The sequence below is a fragment of the Chelonia mydas genome, chromosome 25, assembly GCF_015237465.2.
Source record: "Chelonia mydas isolate rCheMyd1 chromosome 25, rCheMyd1.pri.v2, whole genome shotgun sequence".
NCBI lineage: Eukaryota > Metazoa > Chordata > Testudines > Cheloniidae > Chelonia > Chelonia mydas.
Window position 1 is genome coordinate 10,590,472 of NC_057858.1, and position 26,829 is coordinate 10,617,300.

Below are 26,829 nucleotides of genomic sequence, written 5' to 3' on the forward strand. Positions count from 1 at the left end.
AACCCTGTAGCTATGCAGAATGATATTCACATGGAAGTGATACCATTCCAGGTTCCCTTAACTTCCACTCCACCCCAGCACTGGTGTTGCACAGGCCTGGGCAGATGAGTCAGTGGCCCCTGAGGAGTGATGCTAACAGAGGGAAGGGAGCCAGGCAGAATCTTTTTTGAAGCAGCTAGAACTTCATTTCCCTGTATTTTCTCTGGATCTGTGGGTTTTGGAAGCCGCGCCCCTTCCCCATTCCGGCCCTCCCACTCCTGTGTAATATCCATTGAAAGCCTGGCAACATTTAATTTCCAGACTCTCCTTGGCCTCACAGACATGGCCCCAGGACTTCTAACCCTCCCTCTGATGCTGAATTGCTCTATGAGGACTGACAAGGCCTGTCTGTGTCTCAGTTTCCCCCTCTACAAATGTGGCGAGCGCCCTTCTACGAGAGAGGCTGGGAACTTGAATTAATTAAGCTTTACAAAGTGCTCTGAAGATGAAAACGGCTGCATAACAGCAAAGTAGTATTAATATTATCTGAAGTTACTGAGCACTCTGGTACCATGATTGAGGGGGTGTTATAAAACCTAGGTCACTAGACAGCTAGAGAGAATTAACCTGAAAGAAAACCCTAGCCCCAAGCACGCCTGAACTTTGGCAAAATTCAAATCAGGGGTCTGGGTTATTCGTTGCCCTACGACCCATGCAGACATTTACACTAGTGCGGACTCTTTGCAGTCTGGTCCCATTCTTCCCCTGAGGCAAATTATTTGCCCCACTCCACATTAGTTACTTCATTTACACACAGACATACACACATCCCTGAAGTTCCAAGAAAAATCTCTGGGGAATAACACTTGAGCTGACCCTCCCAACAAACCTGCATTGCACCAATGACTTCAACAACAAATTTCCAACAGCCTCATATTAATTCTGCGGGGCTCGGCTTGATTTTTTTCCCCTTCTACTTCTTTTTTGAACCAACTGTGATGTATAAACAGCTATAATTATTCCCCACAGCTAAGCAACAAATACAAACTTAAGCAGTTTGCCATCCAGCCTGGACCCATGAGTGATTATTCTAAGCTGGGGCTGGCAGGAGTAAACAGAACTAGGGAGAGATCTACTCCACATACCAGAGACATGTGTTTAAAGGGTCAGGAAGGGAGCATTATTTTGGCGGAAAAGAATAAGGAGTGGAGAAAAGAAAGAAAAAAACCCCAGAAGCTGGCAGCCAGCTACACTCGAGAGTTTTCTCCCCATCCCTCCTCCTGTCAACTTGTGTGTACGTTATTGATGAAAGTGGGGGCGGGGGGGAGTGGGGTGATTTGTAACCTCAGACAATCAAGCCTGCAAACATACATGCGTGTCCCCCCCCCCCCGCACACACACACTCTGCTCTTCCCGGCACTTCACTGGCTGCTGCGCGGGCACCGCCCACCCCAGCAGCATGATTCAACCCTGCACGAAAAAAAATCTTTATATAGCCAGTGTGAAACTGAGATTTGTAACTCGAAAGGCAACAGGTCAGCCCAGGACTAGGCGAAGGTACAGGAGGGCCAGCCCAGCCTCGCCCCGTGTCTCGCCCTCGCAGATCTGCGGGAGCCGCACGCCCCTGGGGGGCAAAGGAGAGGACTGGGCGGGGGTGTGAAATTGACTAGCAAACTTTTCAAGTTTTGGGGCTGCCTGGCTGGTTTTTGATCGCTCGTCTCGGCTCAACATGAAGCCCTGGCTGGCGCTGCTGTTGGCTGTGACTTGGTGTCCCGTCGCTGGAGGGGAAGAGGACTCCGTTCAGGGTAAGTGATTCTCACAGGCTGCTCCGGGGCAGCTCTGAACCATAACGCAACAACCCCGGCCAAAAACCGCGCCACCCGATGCTTCCCTGAAACAAACTGCCCGGAGTTAGGGAAGGGCAGGCAGCTGCGGACGAGTGTTTGCAGGTGAGCGTTGCAAACCTCGCTGGGCAGAAGTTGGGCGAGGAATCCCCCCTCCAAAATAAAACCCTTTCTCATTTTGAAGTTGAACCTTGCTATTCTGCAGAGCTAAGGTCTCAAGTAGTTCAAAGCCGGTTCTGATCTCAGATCGGACCTTGTCCCGAACCAATCCGGATCAGGATCCCCGCTTGCCACCTTCCCCGCTCAGCACCCATGCAAGGTGCCCCGTTGGTTTGTGTTTTGTTTTGGATGAACTTCCTAGAAGCGCACGCCTCGTCGGGCCATAACGCGGCCATTCATGTGGGAGCTGCCGCGGAGTGGGGTGCCCCTGACGGGCCGCAGAAGCTACCTGTCCTCCGGACGGTCTGCCCAGAGCTCTGGCTCAGACTTGCAGTCCCTGCTCTGGAGAACTGGGCTAGTCCCCCGCTGGAGCTCCAGGGAGGCTCTTAAGTGCTTCTTCAGCTCGTTTGCACTCGGAGTTTAGTAACTTTTAAAACAAATGGTCTATGGGATGGGTTGGTTGCAACTTTGGATCTGGGACATTTGCTGTTGCAAATCCATGTATAGTCCAGACAACTGCTTTCGGGCAGACTGTGGGAGATGCCAGACAAACACCCATCTATTTACCTGCCACATGTTTCTTACCTTTCCCCAGCTGAGCTTAGGAAGAAATTGCCTCCCTGTGTTCGCAAAAAGAAAAGGAGGACTTGTGGCACCTTAGAGACTAACCAATTTATTTGAGCATGAGCTTTCGTGAGCGAAAGCTCATGCTCAAATAAATTGGTTAGTCTCTAAGGTGCCACAAGTCCTGAAAGCTCATGCTCAAATAAATTGGTTAGTCTCTAAGGTGCCACAAGTCCTCCTTTTCTTTTTGCGAATACAGACTAACACGGCTGTTACTCTGAAACCTCCCTGTGTTGTAATTCAGCAGGTGTCAACCTCAGGGGAGCAATCCCCTAGGAGTGGTCACAAAAGGGTGTGTGGGGAGAGGGGGAGGATTTGTGAGCACTTTCCCCCTTCTCAGATTGCTAAATGGGAAGGGGTTTCCCAGCTAAATGGGAGAGAGATCCCAGGCCAGCACGGGGGGTGGGGGGGTCCCAGTACAGGAAAAGTTGAGAACTGCTATAAATCTAGCATTATGCTCGTTCACCCCTGGCCACTACTGGAGACTAGCTATTGGCATCAAGTATCAGAGGGGCGCTGTGTTAGTCTGTATCCACAAAAACAATGAGGAGTCCGGTGGCACCTTAAAGACTAACAGGTTTATTTGAGCATAAGTTTTCATGAGTAAAAAATCACAAAACAATGCATCTGAAGAAGCGCGTTTTTAACCCAGAAAAGCTTATGCCAAATAAATCTGTTAGTCTTTGAGGTGCCACTGGACTCCTCATTGTTTTTGTAGCTATTGGTGTGTTTCACAGGGGCATTTCTTCCATGCTTGTGTTCTGTCTCACCAGGCTTGCTAAGGGCCCAATCCTCTGTGGTTTTGAGCCTCCTCAGCCCTCCCCCATAGCTCCTCTCCCTGCCCCGTTTGGTCCTGTGTGAAGACATAAGGATGAAGTCCCACGATCATGATCACACTGATCTAGACTGCAGTGTCATCAGAGCTGTGATTTCATTGTGGAGGGAAGCCCTTTGTTCCGTGGGAGAACACCAGTAGCAATAGTAAAAGCAAAGAGATCACGGGCAAATGTTAGCCAAATCCCCTGCTATCTCAGTATACTGCGGCTGCTCTGTTTCATCAAGTTGGCGTTAGTATAAAAGTCACCCATTGGGGTCAGTTGTGTAAGAGGTGCTGTGTACCCATAACTCCCACTGAAGTCCACAGGTGTTCTCTTCCCGTTAGGATCCATGCCTAAGGATCTCAAAAGCAAGAGAATGCATGTGCTTCCTAGGGCAGCCATAATGCTGAGTTTCATCTGTTAAAAACTAGAAACGGTTTCCAAATGCCAGCTTGAAACATTCCTGAAACACTGGGCGTTCAGAATCCAAACCTGGGAACCAACTTGAATTTAGCAGCGTCCCGTGGGCCTGAATTTCCATTGCTTCATGCAGTCATTTACCCCCGGGCCAAGGGTGTACCATCTGTTCTATCATTCTGTTCCGGTAACATTTTACATTCACTTTGCACCATTGCAAATTGCTGCTGAAGATGGAAGGTAATGGAGAATCAGGCCCCTTGGCTTTATAAAGGGGCCATCCCCAAACCCCAGATCCATCTGACTCCGAACTGGAGCGTTCCAAAGCCAGGTGCAGAGTTTGCTGCTTGAGCCCCTTTCTGTTAAGAACATTACGGTAAAATAACACTAAGCATGGGGTTTGCCTATGGAATTTTGGTAACGGGCGTCTACCGGGGAACCTGCCTCGGAGACTCTAGCCAGCCAACAAATCCCTATCTTATGAGACCATTTTAAAGCATCCAAGTTCCCACTGCAGTTTTGCTCAGCCTCGAATTCTGCCAGGCAGTGGATTTTTGCTTCTTCCTTGAGTGATACAGCGAGGTAGATTGGAAATATTTCTGAAGTATGGTCCCCATCAGCTTAGCTAGGGGATCATCTTAGCATGCTGCAAATACTAATAGATTTTATGCTTGCAGCATCCTTTGGAGGTAGGATGCCTGATTTACAGACACCGACTTTAATGTGATTTACCCAAGGGCCGCAGGGCAGATCTGGGAATTGGACCTAGATCCCAGCCTCATGCCTTTGCCACAAAACAAATCTGTGACATTGCCTGCACTGTAATGTTTCCACTGATACTCTGTGGACCTCTGAACCTGGTCTAATATGAATACAATTACTGCAGTATGAGATACTGCTCCTGACTGGCAATAGGAGCACAGGCAATTCGGACCCTTGCTGAAATCAAAAGAATTGTTACAAATATCAGCCAAGATCCAGTTAAATCATGGGGATTAGGTGCACTAACAGTGCCACACGTACAGTCCCTGGGTCAAAACCCTGGCGTCCTTAATGAGTTCTTATTCTCATAGCCACCGGATCATCCTTCCTCTATGCACTATCCTGGGACTTCAGAGACTTGGGTTCCTCCATATCTGAGCCTCTGTGCCTGAGTTCTCCCTTTAACAGCACTTTCCCCACCTCACAGCAGTGCTGTGAGCCCAAATGCATTAAAGCTTGTAAGGAGCTCAGGTACCCCAGCAGTGGGGCTAGAGAAATACCATAGATGGATTCAGTCCTTGCTGAGGCACCAATCAAGGGGTGAAATCCTGGTTCCATTGAAATCAGTGGCACAACTCCTATTTCCAGCTTTTCACCCTAGGAGTCAACAGGAACTTTGCCTGAGTAGGAACCTGGGGAATTAACTCCTCCCCAGGGATTGTAAAACCAAGCTGTGAACACTCCTCCTCATTAAAGAACCCAGGACGAGTATACAGGTGTTTGCCCTGAGGTCCAGGCCAAATTGCAGTTCAGAGAGTTGCGTTCTGTCTCCCTCCAATTCTCCTCTGCAGCATGCAATTGGATATGGGACTCTAATTTGCTCTCTTTCTTCCCTGAACTGCTGTGTAGCGTTGTTGGGCATTGCTAAACTGATTCTGTGCTCCTCCCTAGCTGTATTTCCGCAGTAGCTTAAGTGTTACTTGCGTATAAATTCTCCCAACCATTAAGTTTACACAGATCTTTGGGGTTTCTTCAGGTTGAACAGCACTAGATATTGAAGATTTCAGAGTAGCAGCTGTGTTAGTCTGTACTAGATATTGAAGGACCCTAAAGAGTGCCATCAGCATAGTACCTAGGCACTGTTAGAAATGCAAGAGGTTGTTCTATGTAGTAGCAATGGGATTAATGGATGTTTTGTTTTTGTTTTTTTAAAAAGTAATGACACAGAGTAAATGTTAGTGATAATCTTAAAACACTTGTTTTTTTTCTCAAAAGGCTCAGGATAACTGACCCCCTTTTCGCTTGCAAATTATTTTGTCAACTAAACTATTCTAAAATAGCCAGATTCCAGAAAACCTTGTTCGGATTATATCCAAATTTAGAAATTCTCCCCTCCACGGTAGCTGAGCACTTTAGATGATATCCGTGTGTCATCTCTCAGCCTGAGCTGAATTTAAATCCTACTGGAAGGATGACCTTGCTTCACTAAGGAGGCTCCTGGGGAGGGGTTTGGCCCACTTCTAATACTTGTGCTTACATTTTTCACTAGCTTTTGGGGGTGTGTGGTGGGAACGGACATTCGTGGGACTGAGATGTCATGAGATCGGGAGGTCTTTGGGTAATTTTAATTAATTTCCTGGCTCTAACCTAATTTATTTCTAAGGTGCTGGAGGCACTTTAAATATCTATGACTAGTGGAAATGCTATAGAGAAATTAATGGGTCAAGATCGAGGTGCATCAGCTGAGCTGTGGGTGGGGAGCCCAGGACTGGAACAGCAGGAGTGGGGCAGCTGCAGGTTACAATTGAGGAGGAATGACCGAGAGCTGTGTGGGGAGACCAGCACTGGAACGGCTGGCCGAGTTGCAGCAGAGCTGTGTGGAATGCCGGGATTGGAATTGATGGAGTTGGGTCTGCTGGGGCCAGGATTGGGGAGGACTGACAGAGCTGTGTGTGGGTTGTCTAGGACTGGAACAGCTGGGCAGGCTGCGAGTCGGGAATGAGGAGGTTTGGCAGAGCCGTGAGGGGGGCCAAGGCTCCCCACACTTTGCATCAGAGCTTAGTACCCAGCCAGTTATGGAGATTTCCACTTGGTGAGTTACGTTCGGGAGAAGGCAATGCAGTTTCTGCAGCAAGCAATAAGGAATCACACGGGGCTGTGGCGGTGACAAACAGGACTGAAAGAAGAGGTGGCAGACAAGGGCAGAGGCCCAGATCCTCAAAGGTATTTAGGTGGCTGACTCCCATGGGAGTTAGGCGCCTAAATACCTTTGGGGATCTGGGCCTTAGTACCTGCCACTCCCATTTACTTCGATGGGAACTCAGCGCTTCTTGGGATCAGGCCCAGAATTATCATCTGGACTTAGAGATGGGTGAAAAATCGTGGATCCAAACACTTTCCAACTTTTTTGGGGGGAGAGCAGGGGTGAACTTGGAGTTTGCTTCGAGCCCCTTATCATGTGCTAAACTAAAAAACATGGGCCAGATCCTCAGCTGGTGTACATCATGGTAACGCCATTGAATTCAGTGCAGTGATGTGGATTTACACCGGTTGCCGGCATACTTTAAAAGCAAACACATTCCTCTCCCTATAATGCCGCAGGTACTTAAAACTAAAAGAATTTTAACAATCTATTTGAGAGGATTTGATCCTGCAAACACTTCAGAACAAGGTCCCTGTCCGCAGGATCAGTGGGACTACTCGGGGTAGTAATTCCTACACTCAGGAGTAACGGCAGCATCTAGCTTGCACTTGTTGCGCTTTGTTTACCTTTTACATTGCTCTCAGCCTGGACAAAGACAACAGGCTGGTCAGTTTCACAGTTTCCAGTCAGTTGCACCAGCAGAATGTTGCAATGTTTGGGTTGCAAATGCTGCAGAGGATGTTTATTTGCTTTAAAGAAAAAAAAACCCATTTTTTACCAAGATGGGACAAAGATCTGGCTCTGGCTAACGCTGTGACATGCAGAGTACACGAGTGAGGCTTGGGGGTCTACACTACCAGCCGACGTCGGGATAACTACCTCGCTCAGGGGTGTGGAAAAGCGATGTAGCTGTGCTGACCTAACCCCTGGCGTAGACAGCAGTGTGTTGACGGGAGGGCTTCTCCAGTCGACAGCTACTGCCTCTCGGGGAGGTGGAGTTCCTACGCCAACGGGACAAGCTCTTGTAGGTAGCATCCGCACGAAGCGCTACAGCCCCGGCAGCGCTCTAAGTGTAGACAAACCATCAGATACTGATGTGACTTACCCCACTTTCACACTGGTATGACTCCAGAATGGATGTCGCTGGGATTTGTACCGGGTAACAGAGCGGAGTCTAGCCCAATTAATATTATTTAACAGATGAATAAGCAATTCAGGGCCAGATTCCAGGCTCATTGACAACCATGTCATCCCAATGTACAGTTCTGAAGGAGGCAGTGTTGTCTAGTGGTTAGATCAAACACTGGGACTTGGCCTTCTAGTCCTGCCTCTAGGAGGAAGTGTGGTCTGGAGGTTAGAGCAGAGGACCAGGAGTCAGGACTCCTGGGTTCTATTTCCTGCTGTGGTATGGCATTGTTATTGACCTTGGGCAAGCTTCGTAGTAGGGGTTGTCTACATAGGAAAGAGATACCGGTATAAGCTAAGGTGTGAATTGAAACCAGTTATATGGTGGTTACAGTTCCTTGCATGACCACTAGGATTCATCTAGATTTGGAACTTATTTTGGATAAAGGTGGGATGCGAAGTTAAAGTGGAATAGCCATTTCTGAATAACTCCATGTGTGGATGCTCTATTCTAGAATAAAATGTTCCTGTTTAGCTTAATTCACAAATAGATTAAGTTAAACCAGAACAAGGCACTCCGAACAAGAGTGTCCACATATGGAGTTACTCAGGAATCGTTATTCTGGAATAGCTGCATGTGGAGACAAAGATATTAAGTACCTTTTTGGGGGGGTTAGTTTATTGTGCTAAACTGAAAAAAGCCACTCATGCTGGAATAAGAATGTCCACGGGGGCATTATACCCATATAGACAACCCATTAAATCACTCCATGCCTCAATTTCCCCATCAGGGGCGTGATCCTCACTCATCCCCCAGGGGGCGCTGTGAGGATTAACTCACTAATATGTATGCGGTGCTATTTACAAAGAGCCACGTCAGTGTTCGGGGTTGAATCCTGCTCTGGTTTACACCCTTTGTGATGCATTTAACATGGGTGAGATTAAGAGCAGACTCCAAAGTCCTGGTCTGTATGCAAAGAAACACTGCTGGCAAGAGCTGTGACAGCCCCTGTCTATGACCAATGGGGGTGGAGAGGTGAGGACAGAGGGGGTATACTCCAAATGTTAGGATGCCTGGGGGTCATCTCTGTGGGGTTGCCCTTGGCTGCAGCATTGTGAGGTTGGGAGAAAGGGAGTGGGGCCCAGCAGTTAGTCACACAGAATGATCAGAACTCGGTGGGTTTGTTCAGGATTAACCCTGCATGAGGCCAGGGTGGGAGAAACCCTCCTGAATGAGACAGCGGGCTCCCTCTTCCCATTGTTTCCCTCAGACACCCCACCCGTCTAGATTAGTGACCGGGGGCGAGAAGGGGAGACTAGGAACCTTCTGTTCCTCAGTTAGCGGCCTCGTGTCCTGTGCTTTTAATCAGAGAGGGCCCAGACACAGAGCCTGTTATTATCTTCTCCTCTGTAGAACAGAGAAGGCTGGGCAGCAGTGGGAAATCTTCCCTGGGAGCTTCCAATTGCCCAGGGCAAAGAGCTGCTGCAACCCAACCAAAGTCAGGTTAATTGCGGCTGGGCAATCTCAGACCAGACTCTGACCTCAGCGTGCACTGGGGTGACTCCCCAAGTAACTCCACTGATTACTGTAGAGTCACTCCAGATTTACCCCGGCATATCTGAGGGGGGAAACTGGCCCCCACATCTTTAGCCACTTAACAAACCCCAAGTCGAGCTAATGAGAAAACAAACCAACCAGCGTCAGAAGCGGCTGGCTTACAAGGAAGGAAATGGCAAAGGAATCACTCACAAAAGAGAGAGGGGGAAAAAAGAAACGATTTGCTCATGAGATTAAGAAACAAACAGGCTTTTGACTCAGTGAGATCAGATGCCAGTGGGTTGGCTGTGTCCCAAGGGGCTGTCTCCAGTGCCCAATGGTCAAGACATGGCTGCATACTAGAAGGATTGATCCTAAGTGCCATACCACTCATGGTCCCACACGTCTGGTCCACCACTACACCTGGTAGTCTTGCTTGAATGCTCTGGGGAAGTAACAAGGGAGGGCTTGGAATCTCCAGAGCCAAATGTCCCTGAACGCTTTGAAATCTAAACCCAGATTTAAACCCATTTCTGCAAATCCACTGTTAGGAGAGAACTGTGATTGAACTGCAAGCCTCATGCTGTTCAGTGCCTTTCTTAAAGCCCCAGATCCTGGATTCATGTGAATAAGAGAAAAACTCAACTTTCATTTAAAAAAAAAAAAAAGATTCTAGCCCTTGTGGTTGCAGAGAAAAGCTTGAAAATGTGACCCGCTAGAGACTACGAAACTAGAAGGCAAATGAAAAGCGTCCCGAAGTTAGTACTTTTGAAAAGTCTCATGGCTTTTAAGCCACGAATCTGATGGATTTTTGGGTCCCAACTCATGATTTTTGAATGCTTGGAGTTGACAGAACTAAAAGCCTCTTTCAGTTTTGGGGTCTTTGCTGTCGGGAGCCCAGGACTATAGCTTGGGCCCCATCTGTAGAACTAGATTCAGGAGTATCCAGCCTAGGGTGACCAGCTGTCCCAATTTTTACAGGGACAGTCCCGATTTTGGGGGCTTTCTTATATAGGCACCTATTACCCTCCGCCCCTGTCCTGATTTTTCACACTTGCCTGCTGGTCCCCCTAATGCAGCCCTACAGATGAAAATGAAGGGGTTTGGGGACTGCCAGTTCAGGTTCTTGGTGCTGTTCTCTCTAACAATGACCCTGTGTCTGTTTTCCAGAGCCTAATGCCAGAGATGGGTGAGGGTCAATCAGGTCTGGCTCAGCCAAGGCACGAGAAGGGGGTGAGGGGAGAGAGCCAGCCTGCCTCAAACACAGCAATTTGCAGACAGTTTGCCATTTGCAAACCGTCACTTTGCAGACCGTGCTACTCAGCACCCCCCCACCCCAATTTCCCAAGCCAGGCGCAATGCATGCACCTGCACAAATATCTGTGCGCACCTGTGCAACGCCCTGCGTTTGCATGCATATTGGGCAACGGCACGTGGAAATGCAGCTGCATTGAATGCACATGCCATAGCAGGCTGACACACATTTTGCAAATCCAGTGGTAAATATTCGTTTATTTCCTCCCTCCTACCCCACCCCCGAGGCTGAGCTCTGCTGTGTCTCTGAAGAGGGGCGACGGCCAGCTTGTGAAGTGCAAGCATCTAGAAGCACCAATAGGTGGGGAACTAATTCTCACACATCATGCACCGCTCTAGTGGTGAGGAGGCTTCGGGCTGGCTCTCTGTCCGGGGGGTAGCCGTACCCACTAAACGCAGTAGCTTCATCTTAAGGACGCAGCCTCCCAAGGGTGGTTCTCACGGTCGGCTTTCTCCTGGCAGGTGGGATCTGCTGGCTGCAGCAGGGGAAGGAAGCGAAATGCACCATGATCCTAAAGACCGGCGTGACCTGGGAGGAATGCTGCGGTAACAGCAACGTTGACGTAGCTTGGTCCAACTACACCCAGCCAGGCAATAAGATCAGCCTCTTGGGGTTCCTGGGGCTGGTGACCTGCCATCCTTGCAAAGGTAAATGTGCTTGCTGACGGCTGAAATAATGTAGCCACCCTGCTGTCCTTAGGTAGGCAAAGTGTCCGCGGAAGCCTGGCCTGCCCAGGGGCTGGAGGCCTGAGCCTACTGTGTTTTATGATAAATACTGCTTAGTGTTATGGGACCATCTAGAGGCCTCAGCTGAGATCAGGGCCCCACGGTGCTGGGTGCTGTATGGACACAGGACGTCTACACTGCAAAAAACCACCCTGTGGCTGCAAGTCTCCGAGCCCGGGTTAACTGACTCGGGCTTGTGCTACAGGGCTAAAAATAGCCGTGTAAACGTTCCCACCCGGGCCCTGAGACCCTCTCCCCACGCTGTATCCCAGACCCCAGGCTCCAGCCTAAGCAGGAACATCTACGCTGCTATTTTTAGCCCTATAGCGTGAGCCCGAGTCAACTGACCTGGGCTCGGAGACTTGTTGCCGTGGGGTTTTTCTGCAGTGCGGAGATACCCACAAAGGCCTGGTCTACGCTTAAAAATTAGATCAACCCAGCTACATGGCTCAGGGCAGTGAAAACCATCACGCCTTGTGCTGTGTAGTTAGGGCGAGCTAACCCCTAGTGTAGACGTGGCTAGGTCGACGGATGAATTCTTCCATCAACCTAGCTACTGCCTCTTGGAGAGATGGATTAATTACCTGGATAGAGAAAACTTCCGTCAACATGGGACGTGTCTCTGCTTTGGCGCTTTAGATGCAGCAATACCCAGAGTGAGACTGTCCCTGACCCAAAGATAGTCGCTTAAATAGAGAGAGCAGGTCAAGGATGCGAAGTGAAACAGGGGAAGTGATTTGACCAAAGTCACACGGCAGGTCCGAGCTAGGACAAGAGCACACATGGCCTGAGTCTTAGGGTGTTGTCATAGCTACTAGATCACAAACAGCCACTAGGAGCAGAGGTTTGGGTTCACATTTAAAATGGCATCAACTCCGGCATCGCCCGGGGGGGTGGACTTTAGTCCTACAAAGCAGAAATCTCCAGCCATTGTCTGTTCTTGCAGCATTTCCACCATCTTGGCCTGGTAGCTCAGGAGACGGGCCACAGTGGACCTAGACAAACAGGCCCCTCTTTGGGTTGGGGTCCGACATGGAACCAGCAGAGTTGGTTCTGAGCCAAGTCACTGCTGTGTGTGGCGTGCAGTTGTTTACACCAGTGCAAAGGGGGTGTAAACTGATCCTCCATGGAACAGGGCGGGGTTAGGACCGAAGTGTGGGACCTTGTTTCTCCCTCCTCCTGCATGTGGGGGAGGAGCGACCTGGAGGTTCCCACTGTCGTGGCCCATGATTATACGTTACATCAGGATCAGGAGGTACGGGGGTTTATTCCCTGCCCTGCCATTCCCAGCCAAATCCTAGAGCAACAGGAGCAGAAGCGCTGGTCGGGGTAGCAGGGCACCTGGAGAAAGTCTGTTTCACAAGCCACTTTCCCTCGAGCAGCAAGATCCCCAACTAGAGGCAAGAGCCCAAGGGGGCAAAGTTGGCATCATGCCCTCAGGATTCTGGGTGGCACCGAGGACTGGAACGGCCCCTGACATCAATCAGAATAACGCCAGGCGTGCGTTGTTACAGCTGCCTATGGGTTGCCCTGCATTCCAGAGGAGCCTTGCGTGTCCATGATGTGCACTGTGGAGACTCCTCCTCCCACTACTGGCCCCGCCCCCTGCATAGGGCTTGCAAGGGGGCAGCGTAGGACAATCGACTGCCGCCCCACACTGTGCCTGCTCCAGGGGAGTTTTCCCCCCAGTCCCGTTGGAACGCGGTTCCAGCCCTGGACACCACTGCTGGGGCAGGGAGGAGCAGAGATCCGAGTGCGCTCAGTCAGCTTGCGGCGGCTCGTTCCCGGTGAAATAACAGTTTCCTCTTGCCAGATCCTCCCTTTCCAGCTGCCCGCTGCAGATTACCCCGAGGGGGGATTTTTATTTATTTATTTAAGGCTCTCCCCTTTCAACATCTCCAAATGTCTTTATAGAATGGGCTAGTTCCAAAAATGGAAACACTCCAGTTTGTGCGTTCCAAGCCATCCAGATGTTTCGGAGCGAGCCAGAGGCACGGATCCTCGCGTCACGCTTGCATGGCCATGTGAGGACAGGCCAGAAGACCTGCTGACCGCAGTAGTAAGGGAGTGGGTTGGAAAGGTCACATGGTTCATTGAGTCATTTGTTTTACAAAGGCCATTAACGGAACAGCCTTCCCCCGCCCATATGCACCCCTCTCCTGCCTGATCACAGATCACTGCTGCCTCCCTGCCCTTAATTCAACCTTGGAGAGGTCCCCAGAAGGGGAACAACATGACAGGTAGTGAGAGAGGCTAGAGGTAAAACTGAAACTGCCATCCCAGTCCTTGATTCTGTATAGAGACCAGGCCCAGGCTGCAGGATTCAGACTTGAAACTTTCCCCCAATTTAAGATTCTTGGGATCAGGTCTGCTTCTGATGTCTCACGTTGCTCGGCTCGCCACTGAGTGGCAGGCAGCGCTGGGAGAGAACGGAAGTAGGGGCCCTGATTTAATGGGTGTTGATGGAAATCTTCACCTTGCAGAATCAGTCTCCAGGTCAATGATTACTGTTCACTGCACCTCAGCCTGCACTGCGAGGCTGAGATTGGGACCCCATTGTGCAAGGCATGCTGCAGAGCAAGAGCCAGCCCTTCCCCCAGAGAGCTTACAATTGACATGCACGAGGCAGGCAAGGGAAAGATTATTCTCCCCATTTTGCAGTGGAGGAACTGAGGCACAGAGAGATGTGAGTGCCAGGGGCTTTCGACAGCCTGGCTGCTTCTGAGCCCTTCTGAAAATCCTAAGCAACTTGCAAAAGGTCACGTGATGAATCAGTGGCCAAGCCAGAAATTAAACCCAGCTCTCCTGCGTCATGGCCAGAGGCCTTAGCCACTCATCCCATAAGCATGCTCCAGGAGGAGGTAACCAAGCTCCTTGATCTACTTGGCTTCTGCTTAGACGTTTAGCTCTGCTGCTATAGCCAGTCACCAGTCCGCTGCACAGGATTTATCAGAGCTTCACGACCCCAAAGATGAGAGGATCCCAGAGCAAGAGGAGGAACAAACTCCCCACACAGCAGAAACCTGCATAGAGTCCAATCTGATCCTGCCCATTCCCCAGTGTGCCGGAAAGGAACCTCCCCCAGAGCTAGCCGATGAGCAGGAGTCCTTGGAAAAGGGCAGGAGGGACGACGTGTATCTGTGATCCAGCTCCTGCCTCTGTGTCTCAGCCCCTAGCACAGTGTCTCCCCCTGCTCTGCAGCCAGGTCAGCTGGAGGGTGACAGAAAGCACCCCCAGGGCTCCCGAATGGAGGAGGGTGCCAGGGTTCCATGCCAGAGGCAGGTTATGTTCCTCCTGGGGCATTCTGGGTCCATTTAACTGAGCCTCAGTTGAGGGCGCTGCAGAGCTAACCCGGGCGAAGGGTTGGGGCTGCTGGGAATGGAGCAGTGGCAAAACCCCCCAGGCTAGTGCTTTATCTGTCTAACAGCCCTCCCCACTGCAACTCCCGGTGCAGAGAGAGCCCTGTGTGTGCTGGAATCGCCCAGCCCGGCTCGCTGAAGGGCGTGGCCTGTTTGGATCATGGACCACGCCAGGCGAGTTCAGCCGAGGCTCGTGCATGTGAAAGAGCTGCTTTCCCGCAGGAGCTAGCCCCACATAGTTCATTTACTCAGCCCCGGCAGATCTAGGGACTCTGACTCACAAGATGGGCCCTGTTCCAGGCAATGGCTACTTAGATATGGAGCTCTGGGTGCGAACAGGAAAAGCAGCTGGTCCCCTGCCAGGGGATTTCCCCTCTGCAAAATAGGGGCAAACTCCTGGGGGAATTCCACCTTCCTCCCTATGTGATCTTCTAGGGAAACTGCACCACACCACGTCCCATGGTCAATCCGTTCCCCTTATTGGATGGGGTCACGTCCTCCTCCCCACCGTCTCCTGTGGTAACCTTTCCTACGCCCCCACCTCAGTGAAGGAATGACTCCACAGGGGAAGGATTCTCTAGGTCCAAAGACTTGCATAATGACAGGTTTCAGAGTAGCAGCCGTGTTAGTCTGTATTCGCAAAAAGAAAAGGAGTATTTGTGGCACCTTAGAGACTAACAAATTTATTTGAGCATAAGCTTTCGTGAGCTCACGAAAGCTTATGCTCAAATAAATGCCTTAGTCTCTCTAAGGTGAAGTGAGCTGTAGCTCACAAAAGCTTATGCTCAAATAAATTTGTTAGTCTCTAAGGTGCCACAAATACTCCTTTTCTTCTAGGTCCAAAGAGACACATTTCCAATAATACCCTGGTGGGTGTCCGTGTTCCCCTGATCCAAACGGGGCAGTAAAAGTGACCCCGCAGCCGGCAGGCTAGAGAAGATAATGGGGAAGGGAGCAGTCCTGCAAAGCAGGGGCAATGGGTCTGAGTCACACTTGTGGAAACATGGTGTAAACGCTCCCACTGGGGCAACCTGATTCTTCCAACCCCCCCCCGGTCACACACCTCCAACCTCTGGAGACATGATAACTAGCCACTTGTAGGAGCCAATGTCACCGCCCCCCGGCTAGCGCTGCACACTTCCCAAATGTCTCCCGTGTTTGGGGGAAATTCCGCAGCTTGCCACACACGCACATGAGTTCAACGGCCCCGCTGAACCCGCGCAGACTGTTTTTGCTAGGAGGCGACCCAGTGCGACAATGCAGCCATCTGTTTCTTCCTCCCCTGCCTGTGGGGAAAGAGGCGTCCCAGACAGATTTCCCCCCTCGCTGTTGCCCATTCTCGTTTTCAAGTCACGGAGGCCTGGAGTGAAACAGGGCTGGGTATTGTTTGGGAAAGAGAACTTGTTGATCACACAGACGCTTGCACCGGCTGGGTGTTCTGGAGGGTGTAGTGCACAACAGAGCAGGGTTCTCTGTTGCACGAGAGAAAGAAATGTCTCTTAAAAAAAAAATCAACTGGCAGTTGAACATAGGGGCCAGCCCCTCAACTGCTGTAAACCGGTATGACTTCGCTGATGAATGGAGCGACTTTTCCAGCTGCAGATCTGCTCCGTTATTAGGGTTGCCAGGTGTCCGGGTTTTGACCAGAACGCCTGGTTGAAAAGGGACCCTGGCAGCTCCGGTCAGCACTGTTGACTGGGCCATTAAAAGTCTGATCGGTGGGGCTAAGGCAGGTGCCCTGCCTGCCGTGGCTCTGCGCGGCTCCCGGAAGCAGCGGCATGTCCCCCTTCCGGCTCCTATGCATAGAGGCAGCCAGGGGGCTCTGCACGCTGCCCCCGCCCCAAGTGCCAGCTCTGCAGCTTCCAATGGCCGGGAACCAGACCATTATGGGGCTGGGTGGCTCAGGACTGTGTCTCATTACCCTATAGTTACACAGGTACTAGCAGGATTGAGGTAATGCAGGGTAAAGCCTGGGCTACCGGGCATGATCTGAAACTGAACGATCAATCAAGGAAGTTCTGCATCCAGCTGGAGGGCAAGTTGCATTCAAGCTGGACGGAACAACCCCTTGTCTAGACAAAGCCCGGGGAGCTCTCCACATCCAATCCCCCAGGGCTAACCCCAGCGAGAACTGGTAGCTGTTACCATCTGTTTGTGTAATGAGTTGGGCAGGTCTGGGGGGCGGGGGTGGTTCCTAGGAGATGGGCACGCACGTCCCAAAAGCCAGCACGGCGGTGAGCACTCTCAGTGGTGGCCCCAGCAGAGTCCAAGGACTGAGCAGGCCATGGGGCTGTATCCTCTCTCTCCCCGAGTCTGTGGCCAAGCTGGGGGCTGTTAAGAGCAGCTGGCATATAAAGAGCAGCATTCAAGAAGCCTTTGACAGAGCTCAACAAGAGGCGTCACTGGTCTGTTTGAACCCAGGACCAATATTGCATTGTCTTGAGCGCCCCCTACTGGCAACATCACTGGACCCGCTATTAAGATATGCGCAGCCACCTCTCCTTGATAGAGCACTCTCATAAGAGGAGGTGCTGTGGGGAAGCTTGGGCTGCTTCCTCCTGTCCTGTGATAAAGAAAGGATTTCAGTCCCTGTGGGCGTGAGGGGGTTAATTCATCCGTGCCTCACACCAGCGGGGCTGGTGAGCAAGATTTGAACCACAACTGGTTCTTGGCCTGCTCCTGTGTCTCTGCGTCCCCTGGCAGCCTTTGATCTCTCTGCAGAGGGAAAGGACGCGGCCCTGGTGCAAAACGAGTGGAGGCTCCCTGGTGCTAACTCCTCTTTCCTTTACCCCCAGAGACCTGTGAGGGGGTGGAGTGTGGCCCTGGCAAAGTCTGCAAGATGAAACACGGCCGTCCCCACTGCGCCTGCGCCCCAGATTGCTCCAGCCTGCCCAGGAAGCTGCAAGTGTGCGGCTCGGACGGCTACACTTACCGCGACGAGTGCGAGCTGCTGACAGCTAAGTGCAGAGACCACCCCGACCTGGAAGTGATGTACCAGGGCAAATGCAAAAGTACGTCGGGGGCTCCCCCTTGCTCTTTCCGCTTCCTGGCCCTCTCCCTGCACGCGACGGGCTGGGCCTAATAACAGCCTGAGTGGAACTGTCCTAAAAATCCCCAAAGCGAGTGTGTTTCGAGTTCCCTTGGTAACTGGAGGAAATGGTGCTCAGTAATTTCAGATTGTCCTTACTTCTCCGGTGCCGTCAAGCTGGATGTCCTCACGGTTCACCCTTTCCACCAAAGCAGCTGATCCTAACCGAGGGCAGCGTCCCCAGTAGCTGGCACTTGCAGCCCTAGCACATTCAAGGCTTAGTACAGGCATCCCCCCACTCCCCAGGTCTGGCACCTTTGAGGCAGAGTTTTAGACTCCTGCCCCTTGGAGGTGACTTTGCAGCGATTTCCCTACTGAGGTACCTGGCATATCCCTCTGGCACAGGAGATTTCTATACTGGGCAAGGAGCCTAGGGCCGTTCCCCTGACTGCAGCGGAAATGGGAATTCACTGTGGAAGAGCAGGGTCCTATTTAGAGTCGACTGTTAGTGGGAGGAAACCCATGAACCCCAATGGAGCCGCATGCATTTACGCCTGGTCAGAATCAGCAAGGCAAGAGTGGAGCTGGGAGGAAAGCTCTGGACTGCAGCATGTGGTTCAGTGGCACATGGGCTGGCAGGCCGGAGCTGGGTTTGACCTACAGGCCCTCCCCCCGCCTTCTTGCCTCTGAGCCAGAAGCTTTAGGGTCCGAGAAGTCCCCCTGCCATGACTCATGCTCCAAGCCAAGGCCCGAAGGGGGGTTGCCCTGTTTGAGGCATGGTCTTCCAGCTGGGCTGTTAAGTTGAGGCCTCTCCTGACTATGCTCTGGGGCCATCAAGAGAGAGGTTAATCCATCCCTGAGGATCCCCAAACCCTTTCCAATCTGGAGACATGTGAATCCCTTCGGCCACGCCCAGGCTGAGACGTGGCAGCGGGTTCCAAGGCTGAGCAGGCTCCACTCAGCAGATCCCTGCTGCTCCGTTTGCAACGGGGGGGGATCATCCCTGCGTCCCGGCCAGCGTTCACTTTCCATAGCTCAGCTTCCAACGCCAAGGGCTGCGGTGGGAGCACAGGCTCCTGTCTCCTGCAGGGCCTCTGACCTATCCAGCCAATCACTCTAGGGGTGCTCTGGGGGTCTAGGGGCAGAGCTGGGCCAGAGAGGTGGAGTTCAAATCTGAGCTTCTCTAAGGGCTAGGGTGACCAGGCAGCAAGAGTGAAAAATCGGGATGGGGGTTGGGGGGTAATAGGTGCCTATATAAGACAAAGCCCCAAATATCGGGACCGTCCCTATAAAACTGGGACATCTGGTCACCCTACTAAGGGCCAAGGCGGGGCCGATCTATTATCTGGTTCAGGTCTAGCTCCAGTTTTACTGTATGTCTTTTCATGGGTTATTTTAAAGTCACAGGGTGCCCGCATGAGAGATCGGCCTTTCTCCCGGCTGTTTCTGTCCCCAGGTGGTGGAAATGCCATGCGGAGAGCAGATGTTGCGTTATTTCATCCTCCTAAATAACAATAGCAAGCTCCTATCTAGCACTTTTCTCCAGTAGAGCTTAAGGCTCTTTACAAAGGAGGCCAGTGGCATGATAACCCATGGGGCAACTGAGGCACAGGGCAGTGAAGTGACTTGCCCAAGGTCACCCAGCAAGTCATTGGCAGACTAGAACCAAGAAATCCTGAATCCCAGTCCAGTGCTGTATTCCCTCGGCAACACTGTCTCCCGTGTCCCCCTGAGGCTAGAGCCTTTCAGCCGTTCTCCCACTATTGGTCTAGCCCCAGTGCAGCACCAGCGGTGCGAGCCCTGAGCAGGATGAGACACCTCACTGTAAAACCCCCAGCACCAGGTCTGCAGTAGTGATCCTGCTTTGGTTGCTTGCCTGGGCAGAGCTGCATGGGTGCCAGGATTTAGGGAAGCCCCATGATCATAACGTGCAGCACTGCCTGGGACCTGAGCCAGAGAGAACCAGGGGATCTGCATGTGTCCAGCAGCTGGGATAAATGTAGCAAATTATGAGTAAGAACCAGAATCTTCTAATACTGAATAGCCCGATTCTGCCACTCTCATTGCCTAGCAAGTCCCCAGGGGGGTTCCTTGCCTAGCAAGGTACCACTCAGCATGGGTACAGGTGGCAGCCTCAAATCTTTGAGCTTTTGATGAAGAACCTGTTGAAACTCAGTCCCTGATTCTGATCTCGTTTACACTGGTATAATTCCACTGGCTTCCATGGGTTTTCCTCTGATGTACATTGGTGTAAGTGAGATGAGGATTTAGGCCCCCTGTGTTTATCTCACCCTGCTGCATCTAAGAGTTGTAGGGAGACTCTGTCTCCACTGCGTTGTAAACCTGGATCTGGGGGACCCGGATTTGTGGACTTGGTGTTTCTAAGTCTGCGTCTTAGCGTTCCACTGCATTGTAAACCTGGGTTTACATTTGCTGGACCAGAGGCTCACAGCCGTGCTAATGCGACCACACTGCACTGCGCAACGTGTGCTGTGTCCACACTGCAAAATGGCAGGGGTTGGACCTGAGTCGCAGTGGGACTTAGGAAGCTGGGTTGGAGCCCACCAGAGTCCGAGGATCCAGGCCCTGAGTGCTTGCTGACCCGAGTCAGATTGATTTGTGTGTGGACAGAAGTGGGGCTGGGGTTCAAACCTGGGTCAGAGCCTGGGCTTAGTGTGCAGTGTAGACACACCCTCCTCATGTACCAGAGGGCAGAGTCTCAGCTGCTGCAAACTGTCATAAACAGAACAATGACCATTTACACCAGCTGTGGGTGTGGCCCCCAAGGTACTAAGCTGACTAGGTTCAACGGAAGCTGAGGCGTTACGGTGATAAAGAATAAAAATAACGCCTTCCATTTAGATACCCTGAACCATCCCAAAGGAATTTGCAACCTGATCTACTGCTGTGGGGGTTACTTTATCCCTCGCTGAAATGCAGCCACCTCTGGTTGATAAGTGGCAGATGTTTAACCGTGCACAGTAACGTATATCCTCACATTTGCTCCAAATGGCCCATTGGAATAGGAACTGTATGACTCTAAAGGCTCGATTCTCCATTCCCCTGCACTTTTTGCAATCACACCCGCATGAAGTAGGTATAAAATGCTGCCCTTTTCCTTCATAAGGGATCCTCTTTCGGAAATGACTGCACAGGGGACAGGGTGACGGGCCCAGCCCCAAAGTCTCATTGAGTAATGGGATTTTTAAGCCTGCATAAAGCCCTATGTACTCTCTGAAATACGATGCACAGTATTGAAGGCGCTGTATATTCTACACTGGAATAGCATCTTCTGCTGCGTAAACAGCTCTGGATTTAATGGGGGGTTTAAATACATCACCGACTAAAGAACAGCAGCCCATAACATGTCACTTAGACACATCGAGCTATTGTTTTTAAAAAAAGCAGACCAGAAAAACATCCCAAACCTGCCAAGGTCTGGCAGCTTTATTATTTTTGCCAGCCCCCTCTCTGAAATTCCTTCCTGTCGAAATCATCTTAAAAGCCAAATCTGGGGAGTTGGGAGCTGGGATGCCGAGTCACTGCCTGATCCAGCTTCAAAAAGAGCTGAAGTTTTAAACCCCTGTGAAAGAGTGTTTATAATATACAGTAAGTGATGACGCACGCTTGCCATGGAATGCCCCTGTCTGCTGGCGTGTGTGAGCGTATGTGTGTACACAGCAGAGATGGGACGCAGGCGGGTTGTCAGAGCAGAAATCAGCTGTTGCTCCATGTGTTCTGGCTAGCTTGGCGTGCGGGTTAGCACTCTTGTGACTGCTCAGGGCGTTGAGAACCCAGCAATTTGCCGGTTCTGTTTGGCTTTGGCTGGGCAGTGCCTAGGGATGGTAAAGCCACTATTCGCTTCTTATTTTAATTTGGAGTGAATTGTAGTACCCAGGTCAAGGGACCCTGGCATTAGGTATCGTGCAGACAGCTCTGCCAATGCACCTCTATTCTGACTTCCAGCACCTTTGCTGGTCTAAACCTGGGCCCCAGTGTTGCTCTGCTCTGCTGTTGCACCTAAATTCTGGCCTGCATATCCCTCTGCTCTCTTCTGAGCACAGACCATCAGTCGGGCAGTGGTGAGGGACCAAACGAAGGGTCCCCGATTTACATCAGCTGAGGTTTGCTCAGGTGTGCAAGTGTCATGCCGGGGGCAAATGAGACCATGAGATTCATTGCACGTATGATCCGATTTGCTCCTGTACCCAGATCTACAGAGGTGCAAACAAGTAGCCATCAGATGCACAGCACCATCTAAAACCACATAGACTTCTTCCTTCTGCTGGCGAAGAGAAGCAAGTGTTTGACAGTAGCCAGATATCTGGATTTGTGCTGAATAAAAGAGGGGAAGCACATTTTCCCAGGGATACTTGTTGCTAAATCCTGCTCCCAGTTACCTCAGTGTAGAGCTGGGGAAACCTCACTGAGACCAGTGTGGGGTTATTTTGGAGTTAATCTGCTGAAACTGAGAGCAGTATTTGGTCCACAAAGATCCTTTGAATGCTCCCCCTGTAGAAAAGCAGCTCTAGAACTTCCTGTTGATGGAGCTTGAAGCACGCACACCCGTGCTCCGACCAAGTGGCTGAGCTCACTCTCTGGCTTGTGACTGCTTCCCTTAGAGTCCTGCTCCAGCGTGGTGTGCCCCGGGACTCACACCTGCGTTGTGGACCAGACGGGCAGCGCTCACTGTGTGATGTGCAGGACGGCCCCCTGCCCTGATCCCTCCACCCTGGACCACACTCTCTGCGGCAACAACAACATCACCTACCCGTCTGCCTGCCATCTACGGCGGGCAACCTGCTTCTTGGGCAAATCTATCGGAGTCCGTCACTACGGAAGCTGCTTAGGTATGTTTCACTTCTTGACCTGGAGAACATTCACGTGGGTCCAGTGGATGGGGGCATGATTCAGAGTTGGCTGGTAGAGTTGGCTTCCACACGATCAGACCTTGCATAAAACCAGACCTTGCAGGAAACACTTGTAGGGGGCTCTTGAGAGTGGATAGCGATTTCCCTAGCCTGATGGCTCTTTCCTGTCAGTCCCGTGCCCTCTAATTTTAGTGCCTCCATTTGCAAGAGTCCAATTTCTTCTTCTGACTGTTACTGTTCAGCTTAAAGAGATGGGACCTGATTTTCAATGTTACCGGGCACTCACTACTCTGGCTGAGGTCAATGGGGGCAGCCTGAGCTCAGCTCTTCTGGAAATTCAGGACCTACTATTTTCAAGGGAGCTCGGCTCCCAATTAGGCCTTGGGGAAAAAGGGGCTGGATTCTCAGACGGGCTCCGGGTGTTGGGTGCTGGGCATTAGGGAAAATCCGTTCCTTGTTTTGGTGTCTGAAAGGGGAGGCGAGCTCTTCTGAAAATCTGGCCCATTTTGTGGATGGTGAGTGCTTGGGAGTCTGACCTGTGGTGGACTGGAAGTGGAACCCCCAGATTCAGGCACCCCAAATTATCCAGGCTACTTTAGATGATGAGGTCGCACTGTAAACAACTTGCTCAAGGTCACCTACTGAGCCTGGAGGAGAGCTGGGAATAGATTCCAGATTCTCGGCTTCCCTTGATCCAGAGACTGGCCTGCTGGGGACTGGTCTGAGAACTGTTCCAAGAGCGAGGGATGGCTTTTGGCCGCTCTTGTGATGGGCCGCGTTACACCGGCGACCTAGAGATGAAAGTCTCCATGGCCCAGGCCAAGTCCCCTGAGCCCTCCAGACTGTGGTGTTTAATATTTCCCTGCAGCTCATTTTCTTCTATGGCTCCATTTACAGCTCTGGCCAAGTTCCCCCTCGATGTGGGCGATGCCGAAGAAAACTATGTGTGAACCATTCCTTCTCTGCCAAGAGACCGAACCCAGGAGACAGGGGCATTATGTGTATATTGTACAAACCATATACCTGATATTTATTAAGATAAAAGATCCTTATTTATATCTGTTTATGTTATGCAGACGCATAGGGCCCGATTCTCATTACTCCGTTCCTGCATCTGGGGCACGGGAGGGAGATTAGGGTGGCTTTAAACCACCTTTCTGCTCTTCATTGTCCAGGGTGGATCAGAGCCTGTGTAAGTTAGAGCAGCCTCTGGGATGCTCTAACTTATGCTCCGCGCCCCATGGGAAGCAGTGAATAGCTGTAGCACAGGGCACTCCAACCATGTCTTCAGTTTGCCCTCTGTTCTGTGGGCTGGGAGCAGGACCATTGTACAATCTTTACACCAGCTCTACACTGGCTGGGGAGGCCCCCATGTGTAGGATGATTCTCTGGGGGCCATTTCCACCTTTCTTAAGGCCCCTTTATGCTGCCAGAGGGCCTTAGTGTCCCTGAGAATTGGGCCCACACTGTATACTAGCCCCAAGATAGCACTCCCGGGCGTATTTATTTTTTTGTTTTAATTCTTGGTGCCTCCATTTGCAGAAGTTCCTGGACCTGTCCAGCGGGAATCTGAGGTTGAGCCTTCCCTTGAGGGACTTTCTGTCCTCGGGGTTCAGCTGTGGGGATGGACAGCTCCCGACGGCAGGAAACTCAGTTCAAAGCTGTGGTTGTTGCATCTTTTGTTTTCCTAATCTTGTCCAGTCCAGGTTCCCGTGTAATAAGCAACGTCAGTGAGGATGCAAAGGTAACACAACCTCGCACACTACCCTCGAGGGCGGGTTTTACACAATGGACAAGGCTGGGCAAACCTTTGCCATTATAATGCCATGCCCCTGGGTGGGTCATTGGCAGCAGGGATAGAACCTGAGACCTCTGGAGCTAAAAGCATCAGCTCTGTTAGCCAGTGCTGTGGCAGGCTCATTGACTTCTAGCTGCAGACTGCTCACCACTAGACAGGGACAGTGTGCCACATGAGTGGGTTACACCAGCCCAGATCATTGCAACTGCAAAGGGCTCCAGATACCAAGTTTGGATTCAAAGCCAAATTTACCTAGAATTCAGTGGTGTTGGTCTCTGGGGTTTTAGTTCAGGCCCATCTCGGTAATGACTCTGGGCTTCATTTTTCATTGGCCTGCACCTTTGCAGAGCCGTTGATGCTGGTGCAAAGCAAGTATGCATGGTAGCACTTTGCACTCGTTCGGAGGCTGTGCAAAGGCCAAGATATCTGAGACTAGTGCCCCAAGGGGATGTGAGTTAAAGAGACTGGCAGGCAGCTTAGTTCCCAACTCTGACCTCTCCTAACATCATTACAAACCTGATCTCACCCACATCAGCTTTGCCCCAGCTTTAAGGGAGTTACTTTGATTGACACCAGTGTAAGTTAGAGGAGAACCCGGCCCAGTGCCTTTTGGGTTTTAAATATCATTCTGGGGTTTTCAAATCAGTCCCTCGATAGTTAAACCCCTGGTCGCCATCAGGCCCACGCTGAAAGGCCACTGCTAGCTACGGAACATGCTGCGGGTTGACTGCAAACTCTGTTTCCAGACTGGCCCCCTTCCCCCGGCTGCTGACACTGGTCACCAGTCTGGGACCCAAACAGGGGAGGAATCCCAAAGAGAGTCACTCACTAGACAGCGGGGAGGGCAGTCGGGAAGAGAGGTGATGAGTGCTTGGCAAACAGGGAAGCATTGTGAGACGAAGGTTGGCTGCGTGGTCAAGCCCTGAGGCTCAGGAGATCTGCGTTTAATTCTCAGCCCTGCTACCGCTTCTGTATGTGACTTTGGGGACCCTGTGCCTCAGTTCCCCACCTGTAAAAATGGGAGTGGGAGTTCTTCTGTTGTCTGTCTAGTCTAGTTAGCATCTCCTCCAAACTCCTGCCGCTCTCTCTCTCCCTATGTGTATTAACAGAGCCCTGCCCACAGGAGTCCTGATGGCAGCAGGAGTCTCTAGTTGCTATTACATTGCATTGGCCTGTGGTGTCCTGGAGGCGGTGCCTGGCTCCTTTGTGACCCACCCAAGCTGCCCCCTCTCCAGCAGGTTGGTTTCTTGAACCTTGTTACGTTATAGCTGTCCCTTATCAAACACATCACAAGAACCTCATGGACACATTCAAAAAGGGGGCAGGGCAACTGCCCCGTCCCCCTCTGGAGCCTCAGCTCAGCTTCCTCTGATCGCATCCCCGGTATTTATTTTTCACATCCCTTGTGACATTGTGTGTGTTGTGACCTGTGTAAATAGCGTATCGTCTCCAACAACCACGTGGCTCAGAAACTATGGCCTTTTTATTATTATATATATTAAAAAATCCCCTCTCTTCTATTTTTGTATGGTTGTGTCCCAATCCTTTATGTATGCCATGTAACATGTAAGTTTCCTATTCCATATTGTTTGGGGGCATTTTACTGCTATGTTACATTTTGGGTTATAATTAAAAGGAATAAAACTAGTTCCACGTCGTTGTTTTCTTTTAGTAATTTCTAAAGTGGAGGCCGTGCCCAGATTCATAGAGCTGAAAGCCAGAAGGGGCCAGTCTGATGAACTAGTCTGACTTCTTGCATACCACAGGGCAGAGAATTGCAACCAGGGATTCCTGCAGCAAGACACAGTAATTTGTGGTCAAGCTAGAGTATGTCTTTAGGAAAGAGACATTTAATTTGATTGAAAGATGGCGAATGCTCAACAATTCCAGTGGATCTTTTTTTCCAGTCTGAATGACAGCCCTGGAGACAAGAGTCTTCTGTCGTCAGGTGCATCCTGGGTAGGAACTGCACCAACTTCCCCAGCATTGTATCTCAGCCCTGACCTTGGCCTCTCCGCTGAGATTGACAGCAACGGGGAGCAGTTAGTAGCAATGGAGGTGGTGTTTTTATGGTCTCTTGTCCCAGATGGGGGGTTGATTGAGACCTGCCAAACTCATTTCACGTAGGCTGCCAAACAGCCATCATGTGGTAAAGCCATCTGGGCATCACTGACCAGAGCTGTATCCGGCCCTACGGGCCAATTTTCACCAGCACGTAACACTAAATGGAGCTTCTCCACTGTAACGGAGACCTCTGAAATCAGGGGAAGCCTTTCTATGGCCCTCATTACCATAGTATCAGTCTTTAATGTATTTAGCCTCACAACACTGCTGGGAGGTGCGGCAGTGCTGTTAGCTCCATTTTACAGATCGGAAACTGAGGCA

At 51.1% G+C, this 26,829-nt stretch overlaps 1 protein-coding gene across 1 annotated transcript; it reads left to right on the top strand.

The window, feature by feature from the left end:
- Window positions 1-1,210: 1,210 nt before the first annotated feature.
- On the top strand, window positions 1,211-26,091 carry FSTL3 (follistatin like 3). The gene is made up of 5 exons (XM_007072083.4): window positions 1,211-1,784; window positions 11,125-11,310; window positions 17,543-17,758; window positions 22,398-22,625; window positions 23,544-26,091. Exons 1-5 carry the CDS (start codon window positions 1,709-1,711, stop codon window positions 23,594-23,596), a joined length of 759 nt encoding a protein of 252 aa, XP_007072145.1. The 5' UTR covers window positions 1,211-1,708; the 3' UTR covers window positions 23,597-26,091.
- Window positions 26,092-26,829: the final 738 nt, after the last annotated feature.